Source organism: Cladophialophora bantiana, assembly GCF_000835475.1.
Source record: "Cladophialophora bantiana CBS 173.52 unplaced genomic scaffold supercont1.3, whole genome shotgun sequence".
NCBI classification, from domain to species: Eukaryota; Fungi; Ascomycota; class Eurotiomycetes; order Chaetothyriales; family Herpotrichiellaceae; genus Cladophialophora; species Cladophialophora bantiana.
The window spans coordinates 1,713,795-1,740,287 of record NW_015971577.1 but is presented as its reverse complement, the minus strand read 5'-3'; the positions used below and the strand labels follow the sequence as shown (position 1 = coordinate 1,740,287).

At 50.5% G+C, this 26,493-nt stretch overlaps 11 protein-coding genes across 11 annotated transcripts; 6 read left to right on the top strand and 5 right to left on the bottom strand.

Annotated features, from left to right (window-relative positions):
• Positions 1 to 655: 655 nt before the first annotated feature.
• Positions 656 to 5,941, bottom strand: Z519_02535 (uncharacterized protein; the record flags this gene model as incomplete). The annotated part of the gene is made up of 1 exon (XM_016760291.1): positions 656 to 5,941. The coding sequence occupies one exon, from the start codon at positions 5,939 to 5,941 to the stop codon at positions 656 to 658; it is 5,286 nt and encodes a 1,761-aa protein (XP_016623812.1).
• A 754-nt stretch (positions 5,942 to 6,695) lies between these two features.
• Z519_02534 (glutathione synthetase) lies at positions 6,696 to 8,450 on the top strand (the record flags this gene model as incomplete). The annotated part of the gene is made up of 2 exons (XM_016760290.1): positions 6,696 to 7,009; positions 7,121 to 8,450. 2 exons carry the CDS (start codon positions 6,696 to 6,698, stop codon positions 8,448 to 8,450), a joined length of 1,644 nt encoding a protein of 547 aa, XP_016623811.1.
• Positions 8,451 to 8,910: 460 nt separating this feature from the next.
• Positions 8,911 to 10,393, bottom strand: Z519_02533 (uncharacterized protein; the record flags this gene model as incomplete). Its single annotated transcript, XM_016760289.1, has 2 exons — positions 8,911 to 9,928; positions 9,981 to 10,393. 2 exons carry the CDS (start codon positions 10,391 to 10,393, stop codon positions 8,911 to 8,913), a joined length of 1,431 nt encoding a protein of 476 aa, XP_016623810.1.
• An 865-nt stretch (positions 10,394 to 11,258) lies between these two features.
• Positions 11,259 to 12,500, top strand: Z519_02532 (uncharacterized protein; the record flags this gene model as incomplete). Its single annotated transcript, XM_016760288.1, has 1 exon — positions 11,259 to 12,500. One exon carries the CDS (start codon positions 11,259 to 11,261, stop codon positions 12,498 to 12,500), a length of 1,242 nt encoding a protein of 413 aa, XP_016623809.1.
• Positions 12,501 to 12,768: 268 nt separating this feature from the next.
• Z519_02531 (uncharacterized protein) lies at positions 12,769 to 13,179 on the bottom strand (the record flags this gene model as incomplete). The annotated part of the gene is made up of 2 exons (XM_016760287.1): positions 12,769 to 12,928; positions 12,992 to 13,179. 2 exons carry the CDS (start codon positions 13,177 to 13,179, stop codon positions 12,769 to 12,771), a joined length of 348 nt encoding a protein of 115 aa, XP_016623808.1.
• A 958-nt stretch (positions 13,180 to 14,137) lies between these two features.
• Z519_02530 (uncharacterized protein) lies at positions 14,138 to 14,329 on the top strand (the record flags this gene model as incomplete). The annotated part of the gene is made up of 1 exon (XM_016760286.1): positions 14,138 to 14,329. One exon carries the CDS (start codon positions 14,138 to 14,140, stop codon positions 14,327 to 14,329), a length of 192 nt encoding a protein of 63 aa, XP_016623807.1.
• A 346-nt stretch (positions 14,330 to 14,675) lies between these two features.
• Z519_02529 (uncharacterized protein) lies at positions 14,676 to 15,314 on the top strand (the record flags this gene model as incomplete). The annotated part of the gene is made up of 1 exon (XM_016760285.1): positions 14,676 to 15,314. One exon carries the CDS (start codon positions 14,676 to 14,678, stop codon positions 15,312 to 15,314), a length of 639 nt encoding a protein of 212 aa, XP_016623806.1.
• A 2,697-nt stretch (positions 15,315 to 18,011) lies between these two features.
• On the top strand, positions 18,012 to 19,362 carry Z519_02528 (uncharacterized protein; the record flags this gene model as incomplete). The annotated part of the gene is made up of 3 exons (XM_016760284.1): positions 18,012 to 18,225; positions 18,429 to 18,503; positions 18,548 to 19,362. 3 exons carry the CDS (start codon positions 18,012 to 18,014, stop codon positions 19,360 to 19,362), a joined length of 1,104 nt encoding a protein of 367 aa, XP_016623805.1.
• A 1,963-nt stretch (positions 19,363 to 21,325) lies between these two features.
• On the top strand, positions 21,326 to 23,568 carry Z519_02527 (uncharacterized protein; the record flags this gene model as incomplete). Its single annotated transcript, XM_016760283.1, has 4 exons — positions 21,326 to 21,525; positions 21,584 to 21,912; positions 21,970 to 22,188; positions 22,241 to 23,568. The coding sequence occupies 4 exons, from the start codon at positions 21,326 to 21,328 to the stop codon at positions 23,566 to 23,568; spliced, it is 2,076 nt and encodes a 691-aa protein (XP_016623804.1).
• Positions 23,569 to 24,039: 471 nt separating this feature from the next.
• Z519_02526 (uncharacterized protein) lies at positions 24,040 to 24,774 on the bottom strand (the record flags this gene model as incomplete). The annotated part of the gene is made up of 1 exon (XM_016760282.1): positions 24,040 to 24,774. One exon carries the CDS (start codon positions 24,772 to 24,774, stop codon positions 24,040 to 24,042), a length of 735 nt encoding a protein of 244 aa, XP_016623803.1.
• Positions 24,775 to 25,546: 772 nt separating this feature from the next.
• On the bottom strand, positions 25,547 to 25,795 carry Z519_02525 (uncharacterized protein; the record flags this gene model as incomplete). The annotated part of the gene is made up of 1 exon (XM_016760281.1): positions 25,547 to 25,795. The coding sequence occupies one exon, from the start codon at positions 25,793 to 25,795 to the stop codon at positions 25,547 to 25,549; it is 249 nt and encodes an 82-aa protein (XP_016623802.1).
• Positions 25,796 to 26,493: the final 698 nt, after the last annotated feature.

The window sequence follows — 26,493 nt, the reverse complement described above, 5'->3', positions numbered from 1 at the left end:
AAGAAAAGTTTGGTTATGAACCCGCTGAATTATGATCTGTTGGAGCAAACAATGATGGTCAAGGTTGGATGGGAAGTCGGGCTGGCCTCCTCAGACGGCACTACATAGAGCATCGTGCTTGCCTACTTGTAAAAAGCTCGTCATGGCTCTGTCAGACACTCCTCATCAATGTCAGCTTCGACAGAGTCGAGAATGAAACGAAAAGTGGTCAACTGTGGCGCTAGAGGCTTCCCGCTGAGATTTCATCGGCACATCTCTCTCGTTGATCTCCGAAGAGACCCTTTGATCTTCCGATAATGTACATTCACCGCAAGCATGAAGAATCTGTCATATGAAAAAGCAAGTCCTCCTAGCGTCAGCTCCAATCCATGCTCCTCAGAATCCATCATATCGCTGCGTAACCATAACCATCCCGTCGTAATGAATGCCTTTTGTGGGTATCTCTGCTAGTTGTGAAAGAAAAGAAAGGAAATCAAATTGAATGTACAAAACCAGCTCAGTCAAGGACTGCGATCTTCCCTCTGTGTCTTGCTAACTCCAAGCCCGAGCGATCCGCGGTCACTTTGACGTGCATAAGATTGTCGGCTCTGCTTCATGACGTTGAAACATCATGCTCTATGCTCGCAGCCCGGCGACGGTTATCCGTGTTCCCTCTCTAGGGGAAGGCTTGGAAAGTATCGTCATATGATCCGGGCACATAGGACATGGTGTGGACCGGCTGCGGTCGCTGTAGAGCATGCAGATGTTCTCTCCCAAAAGGTGGTTGCACAAGTGCGTACTGAGAAGATGTGACTCTATTAGCCACGGCGCTGGCTCTAGGTCCAGGTATGGGAGCTGTAGAGTGTAGTATCGAGTTTGACAACCTAGACGAGTGAATGGTCGTGGAATCTTGCTGCCGCTGCCACTGTTGAGCTGCCCGAGCATTCTGTTTGGCTTGCCAGGCCTCGGGATTTTCTCGTTGCAAACGCTGATCATTGTACTCCTCTTCTGCTACTCTTTGGTCCTCGTCGTTCAATTGTTCATCATCTTCTTTCTGGAAGGTCTCGGTCAACACGACGCTACGAATGAAGTCAAGTTCGTGAATAATGGCGTCAAGAACGTTCGGATCCTTTCCGAGGCATTCGCTGAAGTCCGTTTGCGGGATGTCCCTCACTGGAAACAAATATTCTGTATCCGCACCCTTGCTGGCATGTCGTCTTGGATTTTTCTTATCGACGACACGGCCGAAAAGTTGAGTCTTAAAGACAGACGTATTGAATAGCTTATCTTCGAACGTTCCTCCCGCTTGGAAGCGGTAAACGAAAACTGGTCTCTTTTGATTCAGACGATATGCTCTGCCAATCGCTTGCTGTTCCCGAGTTGGATTGAAGCTGAAATCGAAGATAACCACTCGATTGGCGCCCTGTAAGTTTAGCCCAAGGCCCCCGGCCCGCATAGAGATCAAGAAAACCTGGTAGTTATCCTTCTGATTAAACTCTTTGGTGAAGGCTTGCCGGTCTGAGACTTTGGTTTGGCCGTCAATCCGGCAGAATGAAGCCTTCATATCTTTGAGCATTTGTTCCAGGTAGTTCAAGGTCGGAATACTGTGGCTGAAGATCAAAGTTTTGTCTCTCGCTTCGATTGCCTTTTCGACGATTCGCTTCACGGCAAGCGTGCGGTAAGATAGACTAGGATCGTATAACGCCCTCCGGTCGCTCGCATCGAGAATCTGCAAAGCTCGATGCATTGCCTCTCGCATAGGGCCCGTAACGTCAGGAGCGGCGTCCTCGTTGACTTCATCCGGTGCCGAGGTCTCATCTGTGCTATCGCTGGGATCAGTGTTGTTGTCTTGGTTGCACATCTCGTGGTCGCGCTCCTTCATTTTAGCCACGAACGCAGCAGGATGGTGGCAGAGCCATGAGAGCATGGCGATCCAGTCCCAGATTCTGGCATTTTTACCTTTCGAAATGCCACTCATCAATTTGAACGACTGTAGCATATGACCAACATAGATGTCGTATGCCTGTCTTTGTAGGTCCGTAAGGGGAATTGTGATAAAATATTCGGTTTTCGAAGGCATGTCTTTTTCGATGGCACTAAGGTCAGCGCGATTGATTTTAGGATCAAGGTCCCGCTTGAGCACATGCAATTTGCGAAGTGATAGCCGCTTCTCGCCAGCGCTACTATCGGAATAAAGCCCTGCCATGATAGGCTCTGAGTATTTGGAGCGAAATTGGACTATGTTCCCTAGATAGCCCGGAGCGATCCAGTCTACCATGGTGTGATATTCTTCGAGGTGGTTGTTGAGGGGTGAACCTGACAAGGCAATTCGACTCTTTGTCTTTATGCGTTTTGCAATCTGGCTTATTTTTGACTTTGCGTTCTTGAGCATATGCGCTTCATCTGCAATAACAAGGCTGGGCTCATTTAGTAAAATCTCTTCGAGGCTGAGAAGAACGGTTCCTTTATCTTTCGCGCTGATGCTGTCCATGACTGATTGTCTAAACCGTTCGTACCCCATAAGAAGAACGCCTCCTTGCTTCGACCAAGCCGTGATAGCTCGAATGTTGTCTTGTTTCCTGGATGAGTCGGCCTTGTGGATTATCCCCAGAATAGCAGGGTCCGGAGTCCACATCAGGAGTTCATCTTCCCAATTGTTGAGTAGAGAAGGAGGGCAAAGGATGAGAGTCTTGTTTTCTTGAAGATGTGGTGGGATGTGGTTTCTGACGTTGTGATCATCACTCTGGATGCAAAGAGAGATTGTCACTAAAAGAGACACCACTTGCATGGTCTTACCTAGACCCATAGTATGCGCCAGAATACAGCCATGATGATTTGGATCCTCGATAATTTCGCGCCACATGAACTGGATGCCATTGACCTGATGTGGCTTGACTCGTTGAGCAATGTGAGGGTGAAGTTCAACGGGTGGCTCTTCCGTATTGACAATATAGGCGGCGTTCCCGTCAACTTGCATGAGAGCAAGCTTCTTAGCCATAGCCTTGCGTCGCTCTTCTTGTTCTTGAATTCTAACCTTGTCACTGAATTGTTGGCTTATTGCCTCTTGACTTTCTTCCACCTTTCGCTTTCGCTTCTTGTGAGACGAAGGTTGCGCCTCTTCCGCCGGATCAGTTAATATAAAATCTGTCATTTGTTCGTCTGAGTCATACAGGGTTTCAGGGACGGAGAAGGAGTCTTGGTCTCGCTTTCTTTTCGTGCCTTTTGTTTGTTCTTCGGATTCTTTTTGGTGTCTGAAAAGTGTTCGGATGACCCTGCCAAGCAAGTCGAAAAAAGGCTCAAGCGCAGAATCTTTGTCCTCAAATGCTTGGTCTCTATGGGCTTCTGACAGCTCAAAGTCTTCTAGTGCGTTCTGACCACAAATGTATGTTAGATAAAGCGAAACCAGTAATCGAGCGCTCAGCTGATATTTAGGTTTGACGCCTGTGATGATACCTTCGTCTGCGCCTAGAGCCATGAGTCCGTGGATAATAACCGTTTCTTGAGCCTGGAGACCCGGTATAGACTTGACAAAGGAAGCGAGACTGGTTACCGTATCGGAATCAAGGTCGTATACGGCCTTGGCGAGCGCTCGGCGTTTGTCAATGGGGTCTATGCTTGACCACGATGTACGCCTCAAGCCCGCGACATCGTATACCCCTGGTAAGCTGGTGTCGTCTTGAGAAGGAGTACGCTCAGAATCAGAGCCCGTCGAGTCAACAACAGTAATATGCTTCTTCAGGTTCTTCTTTGGAATGTCTAGGCGGACGGGATTGAGTATTGGTGTACGCACACTGAAGTCAGTAGATGTAGGGTTGGCGCTTCCTTCAGGTCCAGAGGCCGAGCTGAATGTCAGGTCAATAGGTGCGGCTGTAGAACGTCCTTTATTACGATACCTCGACTTTGGGAGACGTGGGGAGCGATCGAGATCCGAGGTCTCGGAAGAGGATTCTCGAGGCATGGACAACTTCGGGTTGATGTGCACAGGATGGTTGGAATTCGGGGTTTGACCAACTTCGGTTTTGGTACGCCTTTTCCTTCGACGAGCTGGCGTGATAATGGCATCGGTCTCGCTTTCGACATCTGCATCATTGGCATGAATATCGGGCACGGCAACATCCTGAACATCGGCAGGAACTTCTTTTTGAGGGGAAGCTTCCAGGAGCATGACCGGTGGATTTGCTGTGTTTGGAACGATGGGGTTCCAGTCTTGAGTGTCGGACACATGATGAATAGAACCTGCATCAGAGGAGTCATTCACAAACGAGTCTCCATCTTCTTGGAGGGCTGTTTCTGATTCAGATTCGAGAAGCTCTTCACCTTCCTCAAGATCGCGTTGTTTTGGGGCCCGGACTGCTTTAAGTGCTTCTTTGCTGGGCCTTTCCGGTGGAGTATCTCGAAGCATGACTTGAACGTAGTAGTCATATTCTTGATGGTGATAGACGGTTAATTCGAGACTTTGACATTGTCTCTTGACGTCCGCTGGATTGCGCCAGACTTCCCCAGCGATCTCACGTTTGATGCTATCCATCCTCTGCTGAAAGTGGTTCTTGAGGTGATTGAAGTGCTCCGTCACCTTCCGGCGACTTTTGTTTCGGGCTGCGTTCATCCAGTGACGATAAGCTTTCCTCTGGACAGCCAGAAATTTTGTTTCCCGCCATTCCTGTTTCCATTCGTGGATGGCTTCATTTATGGCGGCTTCAACCTCAGCTGGTGTCATATTGGCAGGCTTCCAGCGCAGAGCCTCTTTCTCTGCCTGCTCCTCTTCAATCTCCCTCCAAAGCTCCTCATCGAAATCGCCTTCATCCCCCGAATCACCATAAACAGGCAGTACATTGGAATCGTCGTCAGCATATTTAGCCGCAAGGTAGTTCAGGTATGACACATGCGAACCGCCTCTTTCTGCTTCCGAAGATATGTGATGAGTAACGCCTTGGGCGGATTCAGGTAAGTCGATGGCGGATGCCAGGGACTGATAACCTTGTAGGATGGTGGAGCTTCGACGGAGAAAAGACTGCATCACTCGAGCCACTGTACGGCGTTGGCCGGCAGGGAAATTGTCTGAGGTGTGGAAAGACTTGTCCTCATCGGCGGCAACGCGATGGAGGAAGTTGTCGGCGAGTCCAGTTGGGATTTTGTGGTAGAAGAAATCTTGCAGACGAAGGACGTTGCGGCCGAGATAAGAATCGTCGATCGACTTTCTTGAGATGAAAGTTGGTGCGATTCTTTTCTTGCCGTTTACAACAGTATACTCTCTTGCTGGGCGCTGTGGCAGAGAAGATGATTGCTCATTGTGTGATTCGGAGGTGAGACCACCGTCCACATCATTCTGGATTGAGCGAACAACAGCAGTACTTGACTTTGGCTGTGGGACATCCGGGGTATGAGGGTTGGAAGTTGGAACAGTTGGTACTGTGGGATCCGGAAGGTTGGATGCCGCGACCCAAGATGAATTGAGGGTCGGATCCACAGGAATGACGCGCTGCTGGCCAACGGCACCGGTAAGGGAAGGTGATTGAAAGTGATGAGGGGCCTCGATAGACGGTTGAACGCCGAGACCACAGTGCACAGGAGACTGTGGAATCACCGAAATGCGAGATTGTGTAATTTGGGGGGAGGCATACGTGGCTGACTGCATTCTTGCGATACTGTCCGCTTGAAATACCATCTGTTGATAGCTTTTCGAGGCCCGGCGGAAGAACTCAACCGCTCTCATGATGGCTCTCCTTTGACCAAAAGACGGTATCCCCAGGTCTTCCTTCAGAGTTGCCATGTCAAGAGCGAGGAGATTGTCGCCGTCGACATGGTTTCGGCGAAGCGCATCCTCCAGGCAATGGCGGTCTGGGATCAACTGAGGATTGTCTTTGGACAGCCAACGTGGTGTCGTGGACTGGCAGAGTTCGCTGACGATTTGGTCAATTGACCAGTTTCGCGGATCATCGTCGACATCGAGAACAGCGTCCATGGTGAGTCATTCATCAGGCTGGTCACAGCGAGAGATGAAGAAGGCAGGAAAATGAAGTTGAAAAGGCCGAAAAGTCGTCTGGACGCAGGAAGGGCGCAGGAAGTGAGGTGCAAACAACAGGCAACGCCACAAAGAGCGTGGTCAGTCGGCTGAGTGGTAAAAGACTGTAGAAGAACTTTTGAAGGAGACATTGGGTGAGACAAATGTGAAAGCAAGAACAACAACCCCTCCCCCAAATTTCTTGCCCTAGCAGTGGAGGGCAGCCGCAAGAATGGCGCTCACATGGTAAAGCACCGAGTAAGCCTTGGTCGCATCGGACAGAAGGAGAGACAACAGTGGAAGGTGAGAATTGAGAGATGAGAGAATTGAACAAAGACCAGGCGGCAACAAGTCAAGCAGTCCACAATGCCGAGTAGCAGTTGAAACGGACAAGAATAAGGCAGAGGGGCGTGAGGCTTTGCCTGGTTGGCGCCTTGATTTGGCGATGGCGCGGGAAGAGGGTGATGGGGGGCCGAGGCGCTTCAGCCTCTCGAACGTGATGTACTGGCGAGGAAGGTAGAGCGAGCCCATCATCTTATTGCTCAATGCTGACTAAACAGCTTGTCGAGGGTCAAGACCAACGCCCGAGACTTTTCGCGCGGTTGGTCTCATCTTCGGCATACTGCAAGACATCCTTCCACAATTGACCTTGCTCTTAGGACCAGAGTTTGACCGCTTTAGCCAGTTGGTTGCCTCATCCCGCTCTCTGAAGACCATGGCAGATCAAGCATCCAACAAAGCCTACGTCGACTATCCTCCGCCGCTGACGCCCGAGCAGGAAGAGTACCTCGTCCAGACAGTGAAAAATTGGACCATAGAACATGGGCTTACAGTGAGACCGTCCACAGCAATAGTGCCCGAGGAGACGAATCCCAAGAATGTCCTGGCCACTAATGCTCCAGTCACCCTGTTCCCAAGCCCGTTTCCCAAGGCTTGCTTTGAACTGGCGAGGAGCATCCAGCCGGTCTACAATGAACTTTACGCTAGCGTTGCCAGCGATGAGCAGTGGCTAGAAGAGATCATGAGAGAGTGAGTGAAGTACTGTGCTTGGCTTGCCCCCCGACTTTCTGCGTTCTTTGGCCCCTTCGTGCACAGCCATGGCCCCGACACCGGCACATTCAAGACTGATACCAAACCTAGACTAATAGAGGTCGACGACTTCCTTGCCAATCTCTGGAAGATACATTTATCCGTCAAGGAAGAAGGCTATGTTCAAGACCTGTCTTTGGGAATGTTCCGCTCTGACTACATGGTACACATTGCGGAACATGCGCCGCCGTCCCTCAAGCAAGTTGAATTCAACACCATCTCTTCATCATTCGGAGGCCTAGCTTGTCTTGTTGCACAGATGCATACTCATCTTGCGACATTCCCTTCACCAAAGCACTCAGTGGCATATCCCGTGCATCCATTGTTCGCGACCTCGTCGGGCGATAGTTCTATCCATACTATCGGCCATCCTCCTCCCAATGAGGCTGTGGCGACCTTAGCCGCAGGCCTCGCGGCCGCTCATGCAGCGTATGGGCCTTCGAGATCAGAACCCCGACTCCCCACCTGCATAATCTTTCTCGTTCAAGACAACGAGCGCAACGTCTTCGATCAATTGGCCCTTTCTACTCGTCTGGACGAACATCATCACATCCCCTCATTCCGCCTCCCGACAAGCAAGATTCTGGCTTATACGTCCATCCCGTCAAAGGACAGTAATCCCTGTCGACCTCTGATCTACACCCCTCCGTCGTCCCCATTCACTCAGTTTGAAGTATCGGTAGTGTATTTTCGAGCTCTCTACGCTCCAACGGAATATAACACACCTACGTCGTGGACAGCTCGCCATCACCTGGAACGCAGCGCAGCAATAAAATGCCCCAGCATCCTCCTTCATCTTTCCGGCTCCAAGAAAGTCCAACAGGTTCTTACATCTCGACCCCCGGACACCGACCACCTCAAAACCTTCCTGCCAACCCATTCGGACAGTGTGCTTCAGAACCTCCGCTCGACCTTCGCACCACAATATTCCCTCTCAGCTCCCACCTCTGAGGCATCAGACGAACCAGAAGGAATCCGCCTAGCCCTCTCCCCCGAGACGGCGGCAAACCACGTGCTAAAGCCACAACGTGAGGGAGGCGGCAACAACACCTACCGCACCAACATCCCGCCCTTCTTAAATTCCATCCCTAAATCCCAGTGGAAGCAGTACATTTTGATGGAGCTAATCCGTCCACCCACCGCGGCTAAAAATACCGTTTTACGGAGTGACGGACAGGTCGTCAGCGGCAACGTCATTTCCGAATTGGGTATATTTGGTACTTGTCTTTGGAGAAATACGCCGGGTGAAACGAAGCCCGAGATTCTGCAGAACACGGAGGGCGGGTACCTCTTGAGGACCAAAGGCAAGGATAGCGACGAAGGCGGGGTTGCCGCCGGCTTTAGCTCCTTAGATAGCTTGATATTATATGAAGAGTACTAGGATAGAGATGAGTGCCGTGACTTAGATAGGATGAAGAAATAGACATACATTCCGATCGCTTTGTTGCTAAATGTGCCATCGCAGTGAATTGTAGCTTCCTCGAAGCTAAGTCCTGAAGCCTGTAACAGTCGAGAGTAATGATATCATAAATTCGTTCAGTGAAGGAAATGGAAGCGCGTGCTCTCTTTGACCAGCCATAAAAGAGGGCAATCGGACGCTGTCACCAGTCGCCGACGGGAGACGCCTGTGTGCCTGGGCTGGATATCAAGGCTGGAATATCAGATAGCCTCATTCGAACACTTGAGAGGACCCCGCCCCTCTAAAAGCCGCCCACTATAGGAGTGCAGTTAGATTAGCAAAGTCGGTTCTTGTCACAAAAGACCGTGTGTCAGAGGGACATGGCGACAAGCCGCAGCATACGGGCTGTTCGGAGGCCGGGGGATTGGTAATTTGACTTGTTTCAGGGTGGCACTTTCGCTCTTCTTTCACGATCACCAGAACGTGGCAGCACGCCCTTACGAGATGCTCGGCCGTCTTTTGCTGTTTGGGCTCTTGAGCTCTTTGTCAGGTACCTTTTGGGCACTGCGACGATTGATGCTACTGCCTTTGACGGAAGACTTGACAGATAGAGCAGGTATTGTACAGGAATGACAACCGCACCACAGATCCAGTTTCCCAAGATGAGAATGTAGTTGTTAGGGATCCGATCGGCATTGCGCTGCGCAGCGGCAGCCAGAGACACGACGTCGTGCAAACGTGTTTCAAGGTCTTGCAGCCTTGCTTCAATCTGCACGGACGAGATGGTTGATCTCTTTTCGTAGCGTCGCATGGCCCTATTCAGGGCGTCTAGCTCCGGCTGCACAGTTTTCTTAACTTCGGAAGTGGCTGCCGCAGAGGCTTGGGCTACCAGTGCTCCGTTAGCTTGTTCCTCTTTTTGCTTTCCGGTGCCAGCAATGCGATCCGCAACATGCGCCTCAAGGTCGTCTAGCCTGCGCGAGATATCGCGAATTTGTTGATTGTCCATGCGACTTGATTCCTTAAGAACATCAATGTTCGCTCGCCGCTGCAGGAATAGGGTTCGCCGCTGCACCATTTTTATCAGATGAGAGATGGGTCGAATCTCGGCCACCAATATGAATATGCCGAGATTGTAATTCGAGACCAAGCCCTCGGACGGCCTAGAGAGCTGGGATCTGATGCTATGCAGAAGCCAGGCAGCGATGAGAGGGGATACAAAACAGGAAAACAGTGCCAGAAGCTCATGGACACGAAGCTCTTTCTGAGCAGCTGCGCCGTGTGTATTGAAAAGTTTCGCACGCGCACTGTTAGAGCTAGCCTTGAAGTTTCTGATGCCGTCTTCGCCGGCTCCGTTCAGAGATAGCGGATCCTGATCCTCATCCGCTTCGTCAATCGGCGTGAAAACGGGAGGAGTGGTTGAATCTGCCAATACAGGGGTCTGCGCTGCATGATACCAGTCCCTGGATCAGTTATAAGTCGGGGCTCCAAGCACAAAAAGATCGAGACAATTACCAAGGCGACCTGAGGGCCCAGTTCATGAATATGGCAGCTAGGCCTAGCAACGTCACATCCGTGATAACAGCGCTCCCGTTCTTGAAGAACATGCCACCAACAGCGGGAAGTAGGGCAAGACCAAGAGGCAGGGACTGCCAATGAGAATCGTCGTCGTGATCGTGAAAGTCATGATCGTCCCTCGCCCGTGGCAGTAATATATCGTCCGTAGATGACCGCAACGATCTGCGCGTCTCAGAAAGAGTTTCAGAGAGGAACGAGCTTCGTCGACGATTGAGTTGAGGGTTTCCTTCAGCAAAGGTAGCTGCCCTTCCCGAAGGTCGCTGCCTCAAGCCCTGTGGCGAAGGACTAACTTGTCGGCCGGATGAAACATGCGGAGGGAGGGTAATAGAAGGAGGTTTTTCCGATGCCATGATTCAGGTCCTGAGGTGAAAATAGTGTTTCGTGGCGATGGTAAATGGGCCAAGATGGGCACAGGGAGGAAGTCTAGCGGATACGAATTCCGCAGAGCTTTGACGCGTCACCACATCCTTAAGCGTTTGAAGGTGCTTGAATTGAAAGAAGAGAAAAAAGACAATCGCCGCTTCAATAGGATATCAAAGAGTCCAGGAACCTTATGCGCCTGTCATAATGCTTGGAAAAGTGAAAGGAGTGGCATCGACAGAGAAGCTGAATGCTCGTGATGATGATGCACCCAGGATAAGACTAGGCGACAACGAGCGCAAGGCGTGCCGGAATAAATATACTCCGAAATTGCCGAAGCCCTTGGCACCCGGCACGCTTCGAGTCGTACTGGGGAATAGTCTCATCCTCTATCGAGTAATACCTCGCCTTCACAATATTCGCCTCAATCACACCGATCCAAAGCCAAAACATCGTTCAGACTCATGATAAGGTACCTTGTCACTAACTTCAATTTCGAGGCCAATCACGGCAAATGGGATTTTGACTTCCTCATCCACGAGATACTCAACAAATAATGTAGGCATTGGATCTCGCCTCGAACGTCTGGGCAACTCTGACCTGCCGATGAAACATTCCAAACCCCGCAAGGATAGCACTCTATGTGCAAATATTTTACGTGCATTCTCGGATGTAATGAAGGGATGCTCACAACGTACGAGCGCCAGTTCGCTAGAGCCTGCCCCTTTATGCAGAGCCTTATTCAACACCGCTTCGGGAAAGATGTCTCTGAGATATCTGAGAAGCCCCACCAGTGCAACCATATGTACCAATGCTTCAGTGTAAGTTGAGTCAAAGGGAACGAAAACTACCGAGATGGCAGGAGGAACACGAGAGAAATCATTTGCGCTGTCCTTTACTCATCTTTCCGCTCCTTTTGTCTTTCTGTTTGCAAGAAGAGCGTATCTGCTTGACACAGGAAGGATGGCATGGAACACTTCTTCTATCATCGTCGTGCCACTGGCCTTATTGGCTATCTTCGCAGCTCTTCCTCCCATGGTTGTTCAATTGCGCGCTAAGAACTTTGCGGCCTCGGTTCTCCTGATCGGAATCACGATGCTGAATATCCAGAACCTTGTCAATGCTGTAATATGGGCGTCTGACAACCCCGACGACTGGTGGGATGGGAAAATACTGTGTGATATTGAAGTTAAACTCTACATTGGGATTTTCCAGGCCATTGAAGGAGCGATTGCGAGCCTTTTTCGACAGATTTCGACAATCCTCGACGCAGACCGCATGACTGTCACCCCCTGCCCACGACAGCGCAGAGTCAACCGCATAATCGAGCTCGTCTTTTGCATACTCTTGCCTGCGCTTGTCATGGTCGGCCATTACATTGTCCAGAAAGGAAGATACTGGCTTAGAACAGTGGCTGGATGTGTAGCGCTCTTCGACAACAACTGGGTCGCGCCTTTCGTGACTTATGGATGGCCAATGGTCGTCTGTCTCATTGGAAGCGTCTACTGTCTGGTCTCAGTCGTTCGCCTCTGGCGGCATCGGAAGCAAGTGTCGTCTCTGCTTTCGCACACTCCCGGCTCCACAGCCTCCCGATTCTTCCGGTTGTTCGCCCTTGCATTCGTCCTTCTGGCAATATATTGCCCTCTGGCCATATTTGCTTTCGTCCAGAATGTCCAGGTGCCCATGCACATGTTCTCTTGGTCATACATTCATCCTTCCGACTGGTCCGAAAGAATCATCGTGGTTCCAGACTCCGCCTTGAAACCAGCCTCTCAAGGCTTCTCCTTCGACCGGTGGGCGCAAATCTTTACGGCATATGTCTCATTCGCATGCTTCGGGCTTGGTGAGGATGCAACTCGGATGTACAAGGGCTGGGCTGAAAAAGCGAGCTGCTTCCTAGGCGGACACTTCAAGGAGAGGGCCCAGTTATCACAGCAGTTGCCTCGCACAACTCGCAATAGTCCCCAGACTGGAAATGAGGCAGTTTTGGCATTCGTTATGGACGGCTACCCTCTAGAGGAAAATCACGCCCCAGTTCCGCCGCATCAGCCTCGGGAACAAACAGGTGCTTCAGAGCTCGTTACTCAAGACTTTTGATCAATGGAAGGTGCGCTGCTGGAACAAGTATTGATAACAGACCTTTTTGCCTTTGCAATACATATCTTTCCTAGATAATCCTGTTGGCAGGTGACTGGCCCAGCCATCACTGCTTCACTAACCACATGAGTGGCAAATGCACACGGAGAAGAGATCCAATAAAACATTCACAAACAGCATCATGACGTCTAATGTCCTCGCTCAAGCGACGAATAAATGCATACATGAAATCGTCCCATGTTGAAGTTGTCAACCCTCCTGGCCCTTATTAAGCATTGGCGGCTTCGGGCGCGATCTCCTCCTCCTTAGGCTGCGGTCTTTTCAAAACTTCCACTTTCGTCTGGACCAGACTCAATGAGCTCTGTTTCTTGCCATCTGAATCCTCGTAGGTGCGCATGGTGGCATCTCCTTCAAGATAGACCAGCGTCCTAAGCGACATCAATCAGCAAATTTTCGGGAGCATATGGTGGATTGATCTTTGCTGTGCTTACCCTTTGGTCAGTCCCATCACCAGATCTCGCTGGGGTGAGCCCTCCGGTGCAAAACTGGCGACGCGGAACCACGATGTTTGACGATTTTCCTTGGGTCCATAACTGGTGCCCACGACGTATTTGATCACTTGGCCTTTGCCCGTGTCTGTGAGTTCTGGGTCTGCGCCGAGTCTGCCAACCAGCGTCATGCGGGCAAGGCGAGTAGGGCGAGTCGTTGAGAATGCGCGATGTGATATGGATGGGATCACAGACGTCAAGCGTCTGGTTGGAACGGGGAATGACATGGCTAGTATTTTCGTAGAGGTGAGTTGGAGCTCTGTGACTGCGGAAATGTGCACGGTCAACAGAGATAGATAATGTCAATAGCTGTTGACTGAATCAGGTAGGGCGGGCCGACAAACTACTTGATCGGGTAACAATGATGGGTGTGAAGTTGAAGAGTTGAGGCTGGAACCTGCGCGCTCGACGCGGTTCTGGTTCTGCGGACCTTTTAGAAAGTCGCGATCAGGCGATCTCAGTTGAAACTAACCTAATCCGGCAAAATGCACACCTCAATCAAATGACGTTGTCTTTTGAATTACTGGCAAGGTTTCTCAAGATTCTAGAGCTGGCGAGCTCGTCTACAAAACTCCAAGGCAGAATAGAGTACACATATCCTGCTCCGTCCTGCCGGTGCTCATGTTTGACCGCATACGTTACCTTCCTATTATTGCTAGTCCGACATTGTACAGAAGTCGGCCATGTGTCATAGTCTCGATTTGGATCTCCTCCATGCCCACAGGGCGGATTCTCTCTCTCCTTACTGGGAACACTCGGTGATGTTGACATGCTCCTCCTCGGAGAACAAAACTCAGTCCATGAATTCAAGCCTTTTCTGCTGCATAGCATTATGGAAGCACCTTCGGCTGCCGCTAGCGGCATGCCGCGATGCTTCGATCAATGGCGCATACTGGTGATCCTTTGATCTCTCGGACAAAGATTTGGTCCTCCATCCAGAAATAGCCCACAAAGAGATCCAGCAGATCCCAAGGTTGAACGAGGCTCTGTATCGGGTTTAAAGGTTTGTGCAAGCTGCTTTGCTTTCTTGGTCCATTTCCTCGCACCTGTGTTACAATTTAAATTAAAGTAATCTGTTGAAGATATACAATGTCAGCCTCCGATTTTAGGATGAGCGCGGTCGCATGGTTATTCATCTCGATGTTCGCTGGAGTTATACTGATTCTCGCCATCGTCTATCTTTTTGCCCTCAAGATTCGACGCGACAAGAAGAAAGCAGCTCAAAGAGCAGAGGACGACGAAATATTTGGTAACGCTATCGCAAACCCAATCACGACATAAATCGCAAATAGCTCCCCAGATCTACTCTTTCTGACAGAGCAAGTGCAGTGCAGTGTATTTCCGACCCTGATCATCGAAATAATTGCGAGACTTTCAGATTCAAGTGAGCAATCAGGCTACAGCACCAGCCCAGTCAACAACGCGAGACGCCGAAACCGTTCAAGGACCTTTGTCCTTGCGGTCGTTGACCTACAGGACATTTCTTTGTTCCGGTCACATCAAAGTCACGTCCGACCTCGAATCTGTCAACTACCGTGACTCGTCCCCTCTCCATGCTGGTTTTAATGCTGGTCAAAGCCTATTCATTTGCAGGAAATCGCGTCTTCTTACTTTCACGGCCCACAAAATGCTCCCACTTTCCGCGCTCATAATCCTAGGGGTTGTTGGCACTTTCAGCACCTTGACGTTCTTGTTCGCGATATATCACACAGTCAAAACCAGACTTGAAGCTCGAAGACTGCAGAAGGTTGGACCGGACAATGACGTGTCTCTGCCACTGACAGAAACCGCAGTGTCCCCGGGAACCAACGCGAGATCTCAGACACCAATACTGGAAGCACCAGGCTCGATACCACCAATCACACATCCCGGAACGCCGGAAGCAGAGAATCCGCCTCTTCCCCAAGAGCTGGAGTTTAAGGATAATATCAGTCAAGCAAGGACGTCAGCATCGTCACTATCCCCGATGATAAGACGTCCCAAAACGCCTGATGTAGAGCACTCAGTGCGCTTACCTCGGGAGTGTAAGACTCATGCGGAAGACTTCATCCGAGCAGAAACACCTCCACCCCTGCCTCCATCGAACAGGGACCGTCTTCCCAGAATCCAGCGAGACAGAGATAGCATGAACGAAATATACGAGATATACAGCAACTTACCGCCGACCCCTAAGTCGGCTCCCCCCAGAATCACGACCTTTGCGATGGCGGACAGTAAATGGGCCTACTTTGGGCAGAAGCGGGCGCGGGAGATGAATATGATTTAATCGGCAGGGGAGATGGCAAGGTCATGCATATACCCGGGAACGGTTTGTGTGACTTGTAGCAACGGTGGAAATTCAAAACTGACCCTCTCATACATTGTGTGGTCGATAACAACACCACATTATAGTTCGCCCTTTCCAAGCCACATTGCGTGCTGAAGCGAGCATGAACTTCGGGGATTGACTGAATCGCAGCGTTCCCGAATCTTCGAACGACTCGCTCCCATAACCATGGCCCCAGAATCAACAATCCAGAGTACTGTCGTGCCGCATGTACATGCTGACTTCCCAACCTTGTAGGACTCTCGCACCAACGCAGAATTCCAACCGCTCACGGACATCAGTCTGTTTATCTCAAGCGAGCTGGACCTATCCCGACTCGACCACATGGTCGACTGATGCCTCCCCTGGGCTGGTGGGGTGGGAAATATCCGTCCATACCACCACCAACGTCTTCTGGGTCGTGGAATCGTCATCAGTGAGCAACTGGATTTGCATCTAATGTGGGAGGACCATCCTATGTTCATCAAACCACTACCCGGCTGGCTCGTGCATGAAGGCTTTACCCAAGCTCACGTCTCTAAGCGCCGTCGGGCTGAGAGAGCCGTCAACGGTTCTCTGGCCTCGTGTCTGCGCTTGATTAACTACAAGAGCAATTTATACATGGCTAAAGAGAAGCAGTTGCTCCCAGAGAATATAGGATGAAAAGATTGGCAAGCGCCGAGCGAGAGGCTCGTTGTCCTCGCCCATCAGCCAGCCGCGGGCACAATACCCTGCTCACCGAGGTTTCGATTCGGGGAGCTACGTCTCAGTCGCATCCACTTTATCCACCGTTTCCCATCCTGTATATCGGCTTGCGCATGTCGTCCGAGGCCACCATTACACGAACACGACATATGAGTGATTGCTTCAGCGGAACTTCGCTTGCCTGATGGCGGTCTTTGCCCGTCTGACAATCATCCTCACCGCGATGCAGGTTGGACCCGGAACAAGTCAGCTCCACAATGATGGATCCTTCAATAATGCCTCGTATGGATTCACGGTCTTTGCATTATTGCTGCCACCGGTGGCAGTAGGTATGGGTGTCCTTGTCAGCCTATTCCTCATGATTATCACGTCTGGTCGACATGAGAGCGTTTGAGGGCAAGTGGCGTGGTATCAGGCTCAGCGGAGGGAGGTGGTGCCTAGAAGCGCTTTAAACAAGTTGGAAATGAGCCTTATTTGTCCATCTCATGTTAAGAGGGCCTCTCAAGGCCCCGTCTACATCCGTCCACAATCCTGCGTAAAAACGTATCAAACTCGCAAGCACAGCACCGCAGGAATGGCAAAAGCTTCTTGAAGTCTCCTTGAGCGATTCCAAGGGATTCGTATCCCGGATACCATCACGAGATTGAGCTAGGGATCTTGATGCATGGCGTTGAATGTGCACGGAAGATGCTGTAACGATTCTGAGGATCGAGAGCATTCCGAACGGCATGGTCATGGAAGTCGGGCATGGGGGTGACTGACAGACACTAATGAAAAGATCAACTCAGATTGCCCGCCACCGATCTGGCTTCTCAGAGGAAGATCAAGAACATACTTGTTAGTCAATCTCATGTACCGACTTTGTTTAGCGCTGCGAGCTTCTCTGCGCCTGTGTCGCTGAAGCCAGCTACTAGTCCAAATTAGGTAAGGCTTGGCATGTCTGGCTGGGCAAGTTGGCAATGCTAGAGATGGTCTAAGACAAATCGGGCCCTTACCTCAGGTGGTCACATGACCAGATTTAATACGAAGCGAAGAAGTACCAAGTAAATTTCTTGACAGGCAGTCACTTACCTGTCATCTTCGACACGTATTTCTAGGATTTACACCTGTTGACCTGGATACAGTGTCGACGAGCATCATTGTACGTACGAGTATGTGACGTGACCAGGGTTCACCGATAGCCGGTCATTAACCAAGCTTGATTGCTGTTTCTGGCCTACCAGGTCATCCGTTCGGGGCCTGGAGGCGCAGATGTCTGTTGGAAAAGCGTCAATTCATGTGGCTCCAAGACCAATTCCCAGACGACTTTCTAACTCTCCGCTGCATGATCTACAGAGAGGATACCAAGCTTGAGGGGAGTAATCCCTTTCAATCTTTCGACGATCTTGCTTGTCCCTTTATATCTCATCTACAAACCATTGGTCGGCCAGAGTATTCGGCTAGACCATTGATCTTTCTAGGTCATAGTGTCGGCGGTATTCTAGAGAAGAACACATTGACATATCTCGGTGGTCCACTTGGAGATCCCTTCCAGACTATGCTTTCAACCCAGGTTGTTCGTGACATTCGAAATACCCAACCGAGGAATGAAAGTCGATCATTTACTCACCATCTTAGGATCGGGACCCAACAAACAATTGGTAGAAACTCTCTCAGAGAAACCCCCAAACGTCCAATGTTGGCTCTTGACGCGCTACGAAACGCTCTCTAGAATCGCACAGCATCGCGGCATCTGGATTGTGTCGGCTTATAAGACCGAAAAGACACCCTTAGCTGAAGTCAATCACTAGAAACCTCAATGCCTACACATGGTGACAGTCCGCAATCTAGGTGCTAGTCAACTGGTGAGGCAAGAAGAATGCGTCTGAGGTACTTGCGCAGCGCGCATCTGCTGTGCAATGCGGCTCCAGGATTCCCTAAGACATATTTCCCATTAATAAAGATCACTCAAATATGGCCAAGTTCGCGAGAGACGACGTTTACCCTATTGTCCGAAATTTCGTGCATGAGGCCATAAAAACTCCCGATGCGGGTGACGATGGCCCGCTGCTGGAGCCAGCATTCCCTGAACCGACACCATTTCTACAGGAGCTCGTCCCCCCTGCCAAAAACTCTGCTGATCCTGCCCTGAGAGCCGGCCCGGAATTGAAAATAAAGGTCTCCAAAAGTAAGCTCCGAGTAGTTCTTTAGATGGTACATAACTGACTTGTCAAAGTACTGAGTTCTCTAGATTTTGAGTAAAGAAACTTTCGCTTTAGGGCCATTGAACGAGCCCATGAGTCCACCTTCGGCTGGATCTTTGAGAGGCCTGGATTGAGCTTCAAATCCTGGATCTCAAAAAGCACGGGTGTATATTGGATCCGTGGTAAGCTAGGCTCCGGGAAAGCACATTTGTGAAGTACCTCCACGGCAAAGAACAGCTTAGGGAGGCAATAAGAGTCGCGGGTATGCAAAAAGACAAATCGACTTGTGCTTCTTCAACGAAAGAGGCACGGACCTCCAGATATTCTTGGAGGGACGGGTACGGAGAATGCTGGATGAATTGATCCTCCACGAACCTGTAATCGCTGACCTGGGGCTCGACGTTTCCCGTTCTGCGCCTCAACGGCTTCGTGACCGTTGGAACTTTGAAGATATAAAAGAAACTTTTGGTGCAGTACTTGCTCTAGAAAACTACGATCTCGATCTTACAATCTTCCTCGATGCGTTGGATGAGTACCATGGATTTCCAGAAGTCATCTCACAGTGTATTCTCGATGTCGTTTCGACGTCACAACATTCATCTTGCCGGACAAATGTCAGGTTTTGCTTTTCAAGCCGAGAATGGGACAGCTTTGTCAAGGCTTTCGACTGTGCGCCTGGGGTTGCGTTGCACGAGCATACGTATCAAGACCTAGAACGATACGCCATCAGCAGACCATCGCAGCTGACATTCCAACATCCATTTACCACAGAAGATCGATCGACTTTCACCCAAAAACTTCCGCCTGCGGAAGTCGTTCGCCTTGTCGCTACCAGAGCACAAGGAGTTTTTCTCTGCATGAAGCTCGCGATTGATGAGATTGTAACGGTCCAAACAATTCCTTCGCAAGAAGAGCTTGAAAAGTTGGTCAGCAAACCACCAGCAAGCTTGGAAGGATTTTATATGCAACCCATTTCGAGGATCCCCCAGCATTCACATTTCAGACCATTCATGCTCTCGGAAACAGTGTCTCATAGCCTGGATTTGGTCATACCTCCGAGTTTATTTCACGCCTCAGCATTCGCTTCGAGGAGGACTTTCCGAGAATGCGAGAAACACTAGCGCGATGCTGCATCTCACCATGACCGAGTTTCGAACGAGCGTGACGAGATCAGGTGGGACACCCTCAACGTCTATGGAGGTTTGCCGGAATGTATACATACAATTACTGTGCACGGCCCCTATAGACACCGGTCGACAGTTGTCTAGTTCATCCACCAAACTGTGCTCGACTTTATGGCAAAGACTCCGTTTGCGAAGACCATCCTCGGCGATGCGTACACCTACAGTTCGACAATTTCCATTCCTTTTTGTTGAAATGCTCCTGGAAAATAGAGCCGATGCAGATGGTCGATATTATCATGGCTACGCTCCACTGCACTGGACATTGTCGTGTTGGACGGAACAACTCACCTCTCTGATGAGGATCCGAACTCTGGAATCAACATGCTGTTCCAGCGCACCACGTTGCTTCTGTCACATGGCGGCCATTTATTCCGTCGAGGTATAACGAAGCTATCTCGCTTTTTACGGGGGATGTACCAATATGATCATGACTATCCCGTGACGCTCGTGGAGCAGGAAGCGATTTGATGAAGAGCAAATATGGGCGACGTCAAAACGACAGCATCTCCAAGTTGTTCAGTCACATGACACTAGACGCTAGGCCAATGGAGGACTAGCCTAGAGCCCCTTTCCTTCGCCCTCTTGCTGAGTTTCTCGCGACTGACTCTCTTCTTTCTCAACAGACAAGAGGCATTAGAGCACTCGAGACACTGTGGCACCCTCTCTTCCACTTCTCTCGTTCGCTGCCTACTGGCCTCATCTATACGGCGTCTCGATTGAAGTTGAACGGTGATCTCCCAGAACCAATGCCAGAGCACTTGGCAGCTCAATCTTGGAAACACAAAGTTCCCGCAGTACACATCCAAAATCGCGGGATCTACATATGGAGGATGACTGGAAGCTCCTCCATAAGCAATGTGCGGTCCAATATCCTATCCCGATAGCTGACCTGACATGCTATCCGACTCTGGCTGCACGGCCGGGCAACGGACAGACATGCAAAAGAGACTCGGCAAATACACATCTCACTTGCAACAGCACGGGTGCTCCTATTTCAGGTTGTTTCCTCAGGCCCAATGAATGGAGCGCGCGGGGTCAAGCATTGTAGTGGTGATATGGTTGCCCTCGGGACAGGGCGGCTCAATGCTGCCAGCCAGCCTTTCCTCTCCAGGCGAGACAGGACCTGGTTTAAGAGGTTATGGATTGGGTTCCAGGGCTTTTCAGGCATGTTCGCCCGTAAAAAAAAAACTCTTACAACCAAAGAGATATCCTGAAACTTCATATACATTCTCAGGCGTAAAGCAGCTGCTCGACCTCCTCACGGACGAGTTCGAGGTCGCCATACGGAATATTGGCGCGACCAGTCTGCGTGAATGCGATCCGCAATACGCCAATACAAGGGCGATTGATGAGTTGGTTGTGAAGATACGGGATCATCCATATGCGGTACTCCCTGAGTCTTGCGGCACGGGAAACCGAACTGCAAGAATTGATTCCTCCCACTATCTGTTAAGTCTGCTCCCGGAGTATGGCCTTGGTCAAACATCGTCAATCACCGCATCACGCTAAATGTCTAGCAGCTTGCCACGTTTGAAGCGGACCATCAACTTGTGGGATTCGACTTCTCATTGCGTGCTGCGAGAGCCGCATAACGCCATCCTGCTGCTCCACCACATTACCACGCGATTTTCATTCCACGCAGGTATCTCAACGAATAGAAAAGATTTACGCTCCGCAATCAACAGATAACATTACTGTCAGATTTTTTTGGTACCTAACAGGTACGGTTAGCGGCAGGTGAGCACTACACAGTACATCGATGATACCATATGCGCCTGTTTACATATCACACGGATTGTGGATGCATACAACGATGGTATAAGTAGTTCGAGAATGTACTCCCTTGGAATTTATTGTCTCGTCTTACTCTATCATTGCCGAAAATTGCTTGAATTCCAAGATGGCTGTGCAGCTTCTCACTCAGGCTGATGGTTATGGCATTATCATTGGGCTTTCAGTGCTGTTCTGCCTTATTATCATCGCTGCAGTCCGCATACAGAAGAGGTATCTATCAGAGGACAGCGATCAGTCGGAGATGTTCATGGTCGCAAATCGTTCCGTCGGGACTGGATTGACGGCCTCAGCCGTCTTCTCGAGTTGGTAAGTTCGAATACTGGTGATGTGAAGTATATGTGTTCACCATTGCGCCTGGACCTAGGATGTGGATCAATGAAAGTGTCTTTTCCGCCGCCTATACATACAAGTGGGGTGTCGCCCTTCCCGTATGGTGGGCAAGTGGACTGTCCTTCCAGATCGCTCTCATGGCCGTGCTCGGGATCGTAGCAAAGCTGCGGGTACCATACGCACATACCTCGCTCGAGATCATCAAAATGAGATACGGGAAATATGCGCATTGGCTGTTCATCCTACTGAACCTGATCAACAACGTTTTTGGCTGTGGCAGTATGATCCTTGCAGGCGCTCAGTTGGTGACTGGAATGACGGGAATGCACGTTATCGCTGCATGTATCCTAATTCCTGCAGGGGGTGAGTAGCTCGCTGATCAATGGTTGGTTTAGATGCTGATCTTCTTGCTTTTCAAAGTCGTCACCTATACAGCCGTGGGAGGGCTCAAGGCGACCTTTTTAACCGACTTTTTGCATACCACCATCGCTCTGATTCTCTTGATCTACTTCTCTCTCGCAGTCTTGACCAACGAGCACATTGGCGGCCTCTCGGGTTTGTACGACAAAGTCAAAGCGACGAACGATTATATTCCCGGCAACTACAAAGGCTCGCTTTTGACCATGAAGTCGAGGAGTTGTAAGTCAAGTGTGTCATGTTATGTCAGAAGTTCTATTAATGTTTGATACAGCGCTCCTTTTTGGCCTGGTGTTGAAGTTCGGAAATCTCGCACTGGTCCTCATGGACACAGCCTTCTGGCAGAAATCGTTCGCTTCCGAAGTGCACTCGACCGTTCCAGCCTATGACCTTGTATCCATCGTCATCCTTGCTATCCCTTGGTGCACCGGAACCATTATCGGGTTGAGCGCCCGTGCAATCGAAAAGACTCCCGTCTGGTTCGACTATCCCAATACTTTGACAACCACTCAAGTGAACTCTGGCCTCGTGATGCCATACGTGTTGAAGTCCCTCCTGGGCACTGGTGCCACCGCCGGCCTGCTTGTGCTCATTTTCATGGCCATCACCAGCACAGTCTCTTCGTCCATGATTGCTGTTAGCAGTATCATCTCCCTCGATTTTTTCCGCACCTACATCGACCCATATGCGTCGGACCGCAAAACGCTCAAGGTGAGCCATTGGGGGGTTGTCTTCCACGGCTGCTTTATGGCTGGCTTTGCCATCATGCTCGAGTACGCTGGCGCAACGAACAACTGGTCCACTTACTTCCGACCCATCGTCGCATGTCCTGGCATCTTGCCCATGATCTTAACACTCCTCTGGTCCAGGCAAACAAAGTTGGCGGCCATCCTGAGTCCCATTCTTGGGCTTCTGTCGGGCGTTGCGACCTGGCTTTCGCTGTCATGGTTGTGGTCTGGGGCAATCAACATTCAAACAACGCAGGATCAGGTGCCAGGTCTTTACGCAGCCATCGTCTCTTTCTTCTCCCCGGCAATCTATTCTGTCGTCATATCCTTAGCATGGCCAAGCCGTTTCGACTGGCGTGAGTTCCTAAGGATTGACCTTATCGAAGACAAGAGCCAACCAAGCAGCTCTCTGCAGTCCACACTACCCAGTAGCGAAGCCGTGAACGAGACTCCCAAGGCCGCGGGCCGCTTCGAGAAAGAAGCCCACGAGAAAGAGGCATACCTCACCGGTGGAGGGGAGATCGGCCCACTCGCGAGTCCGCCACGCACTCGCCCGAACGCTCAAGTCCCTCTCGACGAGGTTGTCCACCCATTTGACGCAGAGACAATCCGACACATCAAGAAGTGGTTCAAAATCGCCAGCGTCTTTTTTGTCGTCAACGTCATCGTCACCATCGTCCTTTGGCCCTTGCCTCTGTACCGGGACTGGATCTTCACCAAGAGCTTCTTCGGCGGTTGGGTCACTATGGCTATCATCTGGCATTTCGGCGCCATGTTCGTCGTCGTCATCTACCCGTTTTATGACGGGCGACATGAGATTGCCCGGGCCGTTCGTGGGATGTTGAAAGACTTGAAGGGCAGGAGACGAGAATAGCGCTTTAAAAGGTGGTGCCACAGAACTTGGATGTACAACTAACGCACTACGCCTAACTAGAACGATAGTATACTGGAACGATAGACTCGCGAAGAATAGAATGCTAGACGTTAGAACAGAACACGAGACTTGAGTTGCCGTCCTGAAGTCGAGGCTGGCGTCCCCCTATTGTGGACGCCGCTGCAGCCCCTGAGCCCACTGAACGCCCGCGCCGTACCAAAAAATTCATGCCTCTTGCAAAATTGATGGGAAAAAGAAGAGGAAGGAAGCCGGCCCAGAATATACAATCCCTTCAGGCATCATACATGAAATATGGCAACAAGGGCAAAGTAAAGAACTCGTTCAGAGGGCCTCTTAAAATTCCTGTCACGTTGTTGAAAGATTTCTATACTCGATGCTATTTCCTCTTTTTTTCTTCTCTTTAAATTATTATTATCTATCTTCCAAATTTTTTCTCGTCCCGGCCAGCCCTCATATCCACGCCTTAGGCACCTGTCTCGGAGGGCCATAACAGGCCGCATTGACACTCGGTACACGCGGAGAGGGAGACGTCGCCGCCACCGCATGCTCGTGCTTGGCGATCTGACTCTTCACCCTTGGTGCCTCACTTATGAAGGCTGCTGATCTTTCTGCGACCCGCCGCACTTGAATCTCCGCGGGGCTTTGCTCCGTGACCAGCGCCGCTGGGAGGCTGTAGTGCGTAGTGGTGTTGTGTAATGGGCTCGACCGAGCCGTAACCGGGTCATCGAAGGGGTTCTGAGGAGATTGTTCTGCTGCAAGATATTCCTGCATATTCTGCGCTGTCATACTGTGTCTCTGGCCGGGCCTGGTTGGCGTAGGAGCTGCAACGTCCTTTGCGTTCGGTGGACTGCGCTTTTCGAACAGTGTATTCATCCCTTCTATGGCACTGTGCCTCGTAGAGAGATGTCTACTCTTTCTTGTCTGCCATGAGCGGATGGGCAGTATCTTTGCCACTGGCGGTGGTTGTGGTGGTAGTGGTTGAATGTTGCCCAGCTCGATAGGTACTGTCCAGTTCGGCATGCTCTCAGCGACTGCGCCTGTGACCTCACCTCTCGATTTCTCGTCTACTTTTCTCCTGTATGTTCGATGGAAGCAGATGAAGACGAGAATTGCGCAAGGCACGAAAAACATCGCAATGGCCAAAAACACGAATAGCGGAATTGCAGATCTCGATTTGACCTTCATGGTGGATGGTAGATTTCCTAGGGGATGTTGTTTGGATGTGTCGTGGGGAAGAAACAGTATAGATGCGTTTGCAGGCAGTTCGGGCTTTTCTATTTGCATGAGCAAATTGAAGCAGTTGGTAGAGGAGGCAGAAAAGCGTTAAGGCACTGGTGTCTCTTGGTGCTGCCTCTCTCCTTTGTGCCTTGTTCGGCATTCGTTGTGAAGAGCAGAACCATACAGAGATCACTAAAGACATATTACTGCGGTTGGAGACAACGGGGTTGACCAAGGCACTCTTGGTCTGGAATTTCATTCTGTTTGGGTGTCGACAGCCAAACGGAGCGTGATGGGAGGGGAATGACCTTTCAAAGGGCTGTCACTCATGATCCGAAATTGGCTTCAGTCACGTTGACAGACCTCCCCATGACCATGATATAGCGAAACGTAATATATCTCTATTATAACTGGGTGTTTCGCGCGGAATATATCTACAACTTGATCAGAAGTAAAGTAAACTTGTTGGGAAACTTACCTTAAACTAAAGAAAGATACCTAACCTATGATTCGACGGTAGGGCATATTCCCAAAAGAGCAGACGAAACAGATCTACTCACGGTAGAAGAGAGAAAAGAAGGAAAAGGACAAAAAAAGGGGTGGTGGGGGAAACCGACTCACCCGGAAGAACAGCTTTCGGCCGAAACAGCTCATGATCAGTCGGGATTGTAAGTTGTTTGTGGCCATCGTCCACAAGTCGAATCACGCCATTCAAAGAGCCACTCTGTCGTACCCAAGCCTAGGTGAGAGGATCAAAGAATGAGTAGAGGGTTCCGGTCGTCATCTCATACGTCCCCATGGCGTTTCCGGCAAGGTCGATGGTTGACATCAGGATCCGATAACGCCTGCCGCGACATTCCCTTTCAGTGGTCGTGGCAGTAATTCCAAAGTCTGGACAGGTGGGTAGACAGCCAAAGAGCCCGAGTTTCATCGCAGGGCCAAGTTCGAGAGCTTGATCCTCCTCCACAAATTCCAACCGGAAAGTCATATTTGTTGTTGAATGGCGATTTGGATTGGAGTCTGGCGACGATGGATGCCGATCGACTGGAGGGCTTCTTAGGCAGAAGAAAGCAAAAGTTTCCACCACTTGTTGATGAACAAAGTCAGCGCGCAGGCGGTGGAGATATTGACTCTCGGTGACGGTCGGTAACTAGCACAAACCCCCTGGATGACTAAGCCGAAGCCCCTTTTCGTTACAGCCGCACTGCTCTCTTTTGGCGTTGTCTTCAAGCCGCTGGAAGCCAGCAATGTGACTGCTGGTGGTGAGCAAGGTCCATAGTGGTATGAATATACTTGCTTATTTATGCTATCATAGCATGTACAAGCATGTAAGAGGTCTATTTCTCTCACGACAGGGCACCGTTTTCGAGAATTTAGGGTCTGACGAGCCGAGTTTTGTTGCGGAGACCATTCCGCCCAAGCCAGTATGCGCAGCCTTGCATTCGGGCGCGGGATTTTCTTGGATATATGTAAGCGGTATAGCATCGGCCCTAAGTTGGTTCGGTGAAAGGGATCTGCCCAAGGACTGGGCTCGTGTTAGCTCCGACGCCCACGGACCCCTAGGTTCATGGCTCGTGGGTATGTCTTCAAACCCTACTCATCGCAGCCTTGTTCCTATGCCGCAGCTTCATGATTGCCGCTCTGCTCTGCATACGAGCTGGTAGTCTGGAATTAGTTGCACGGATG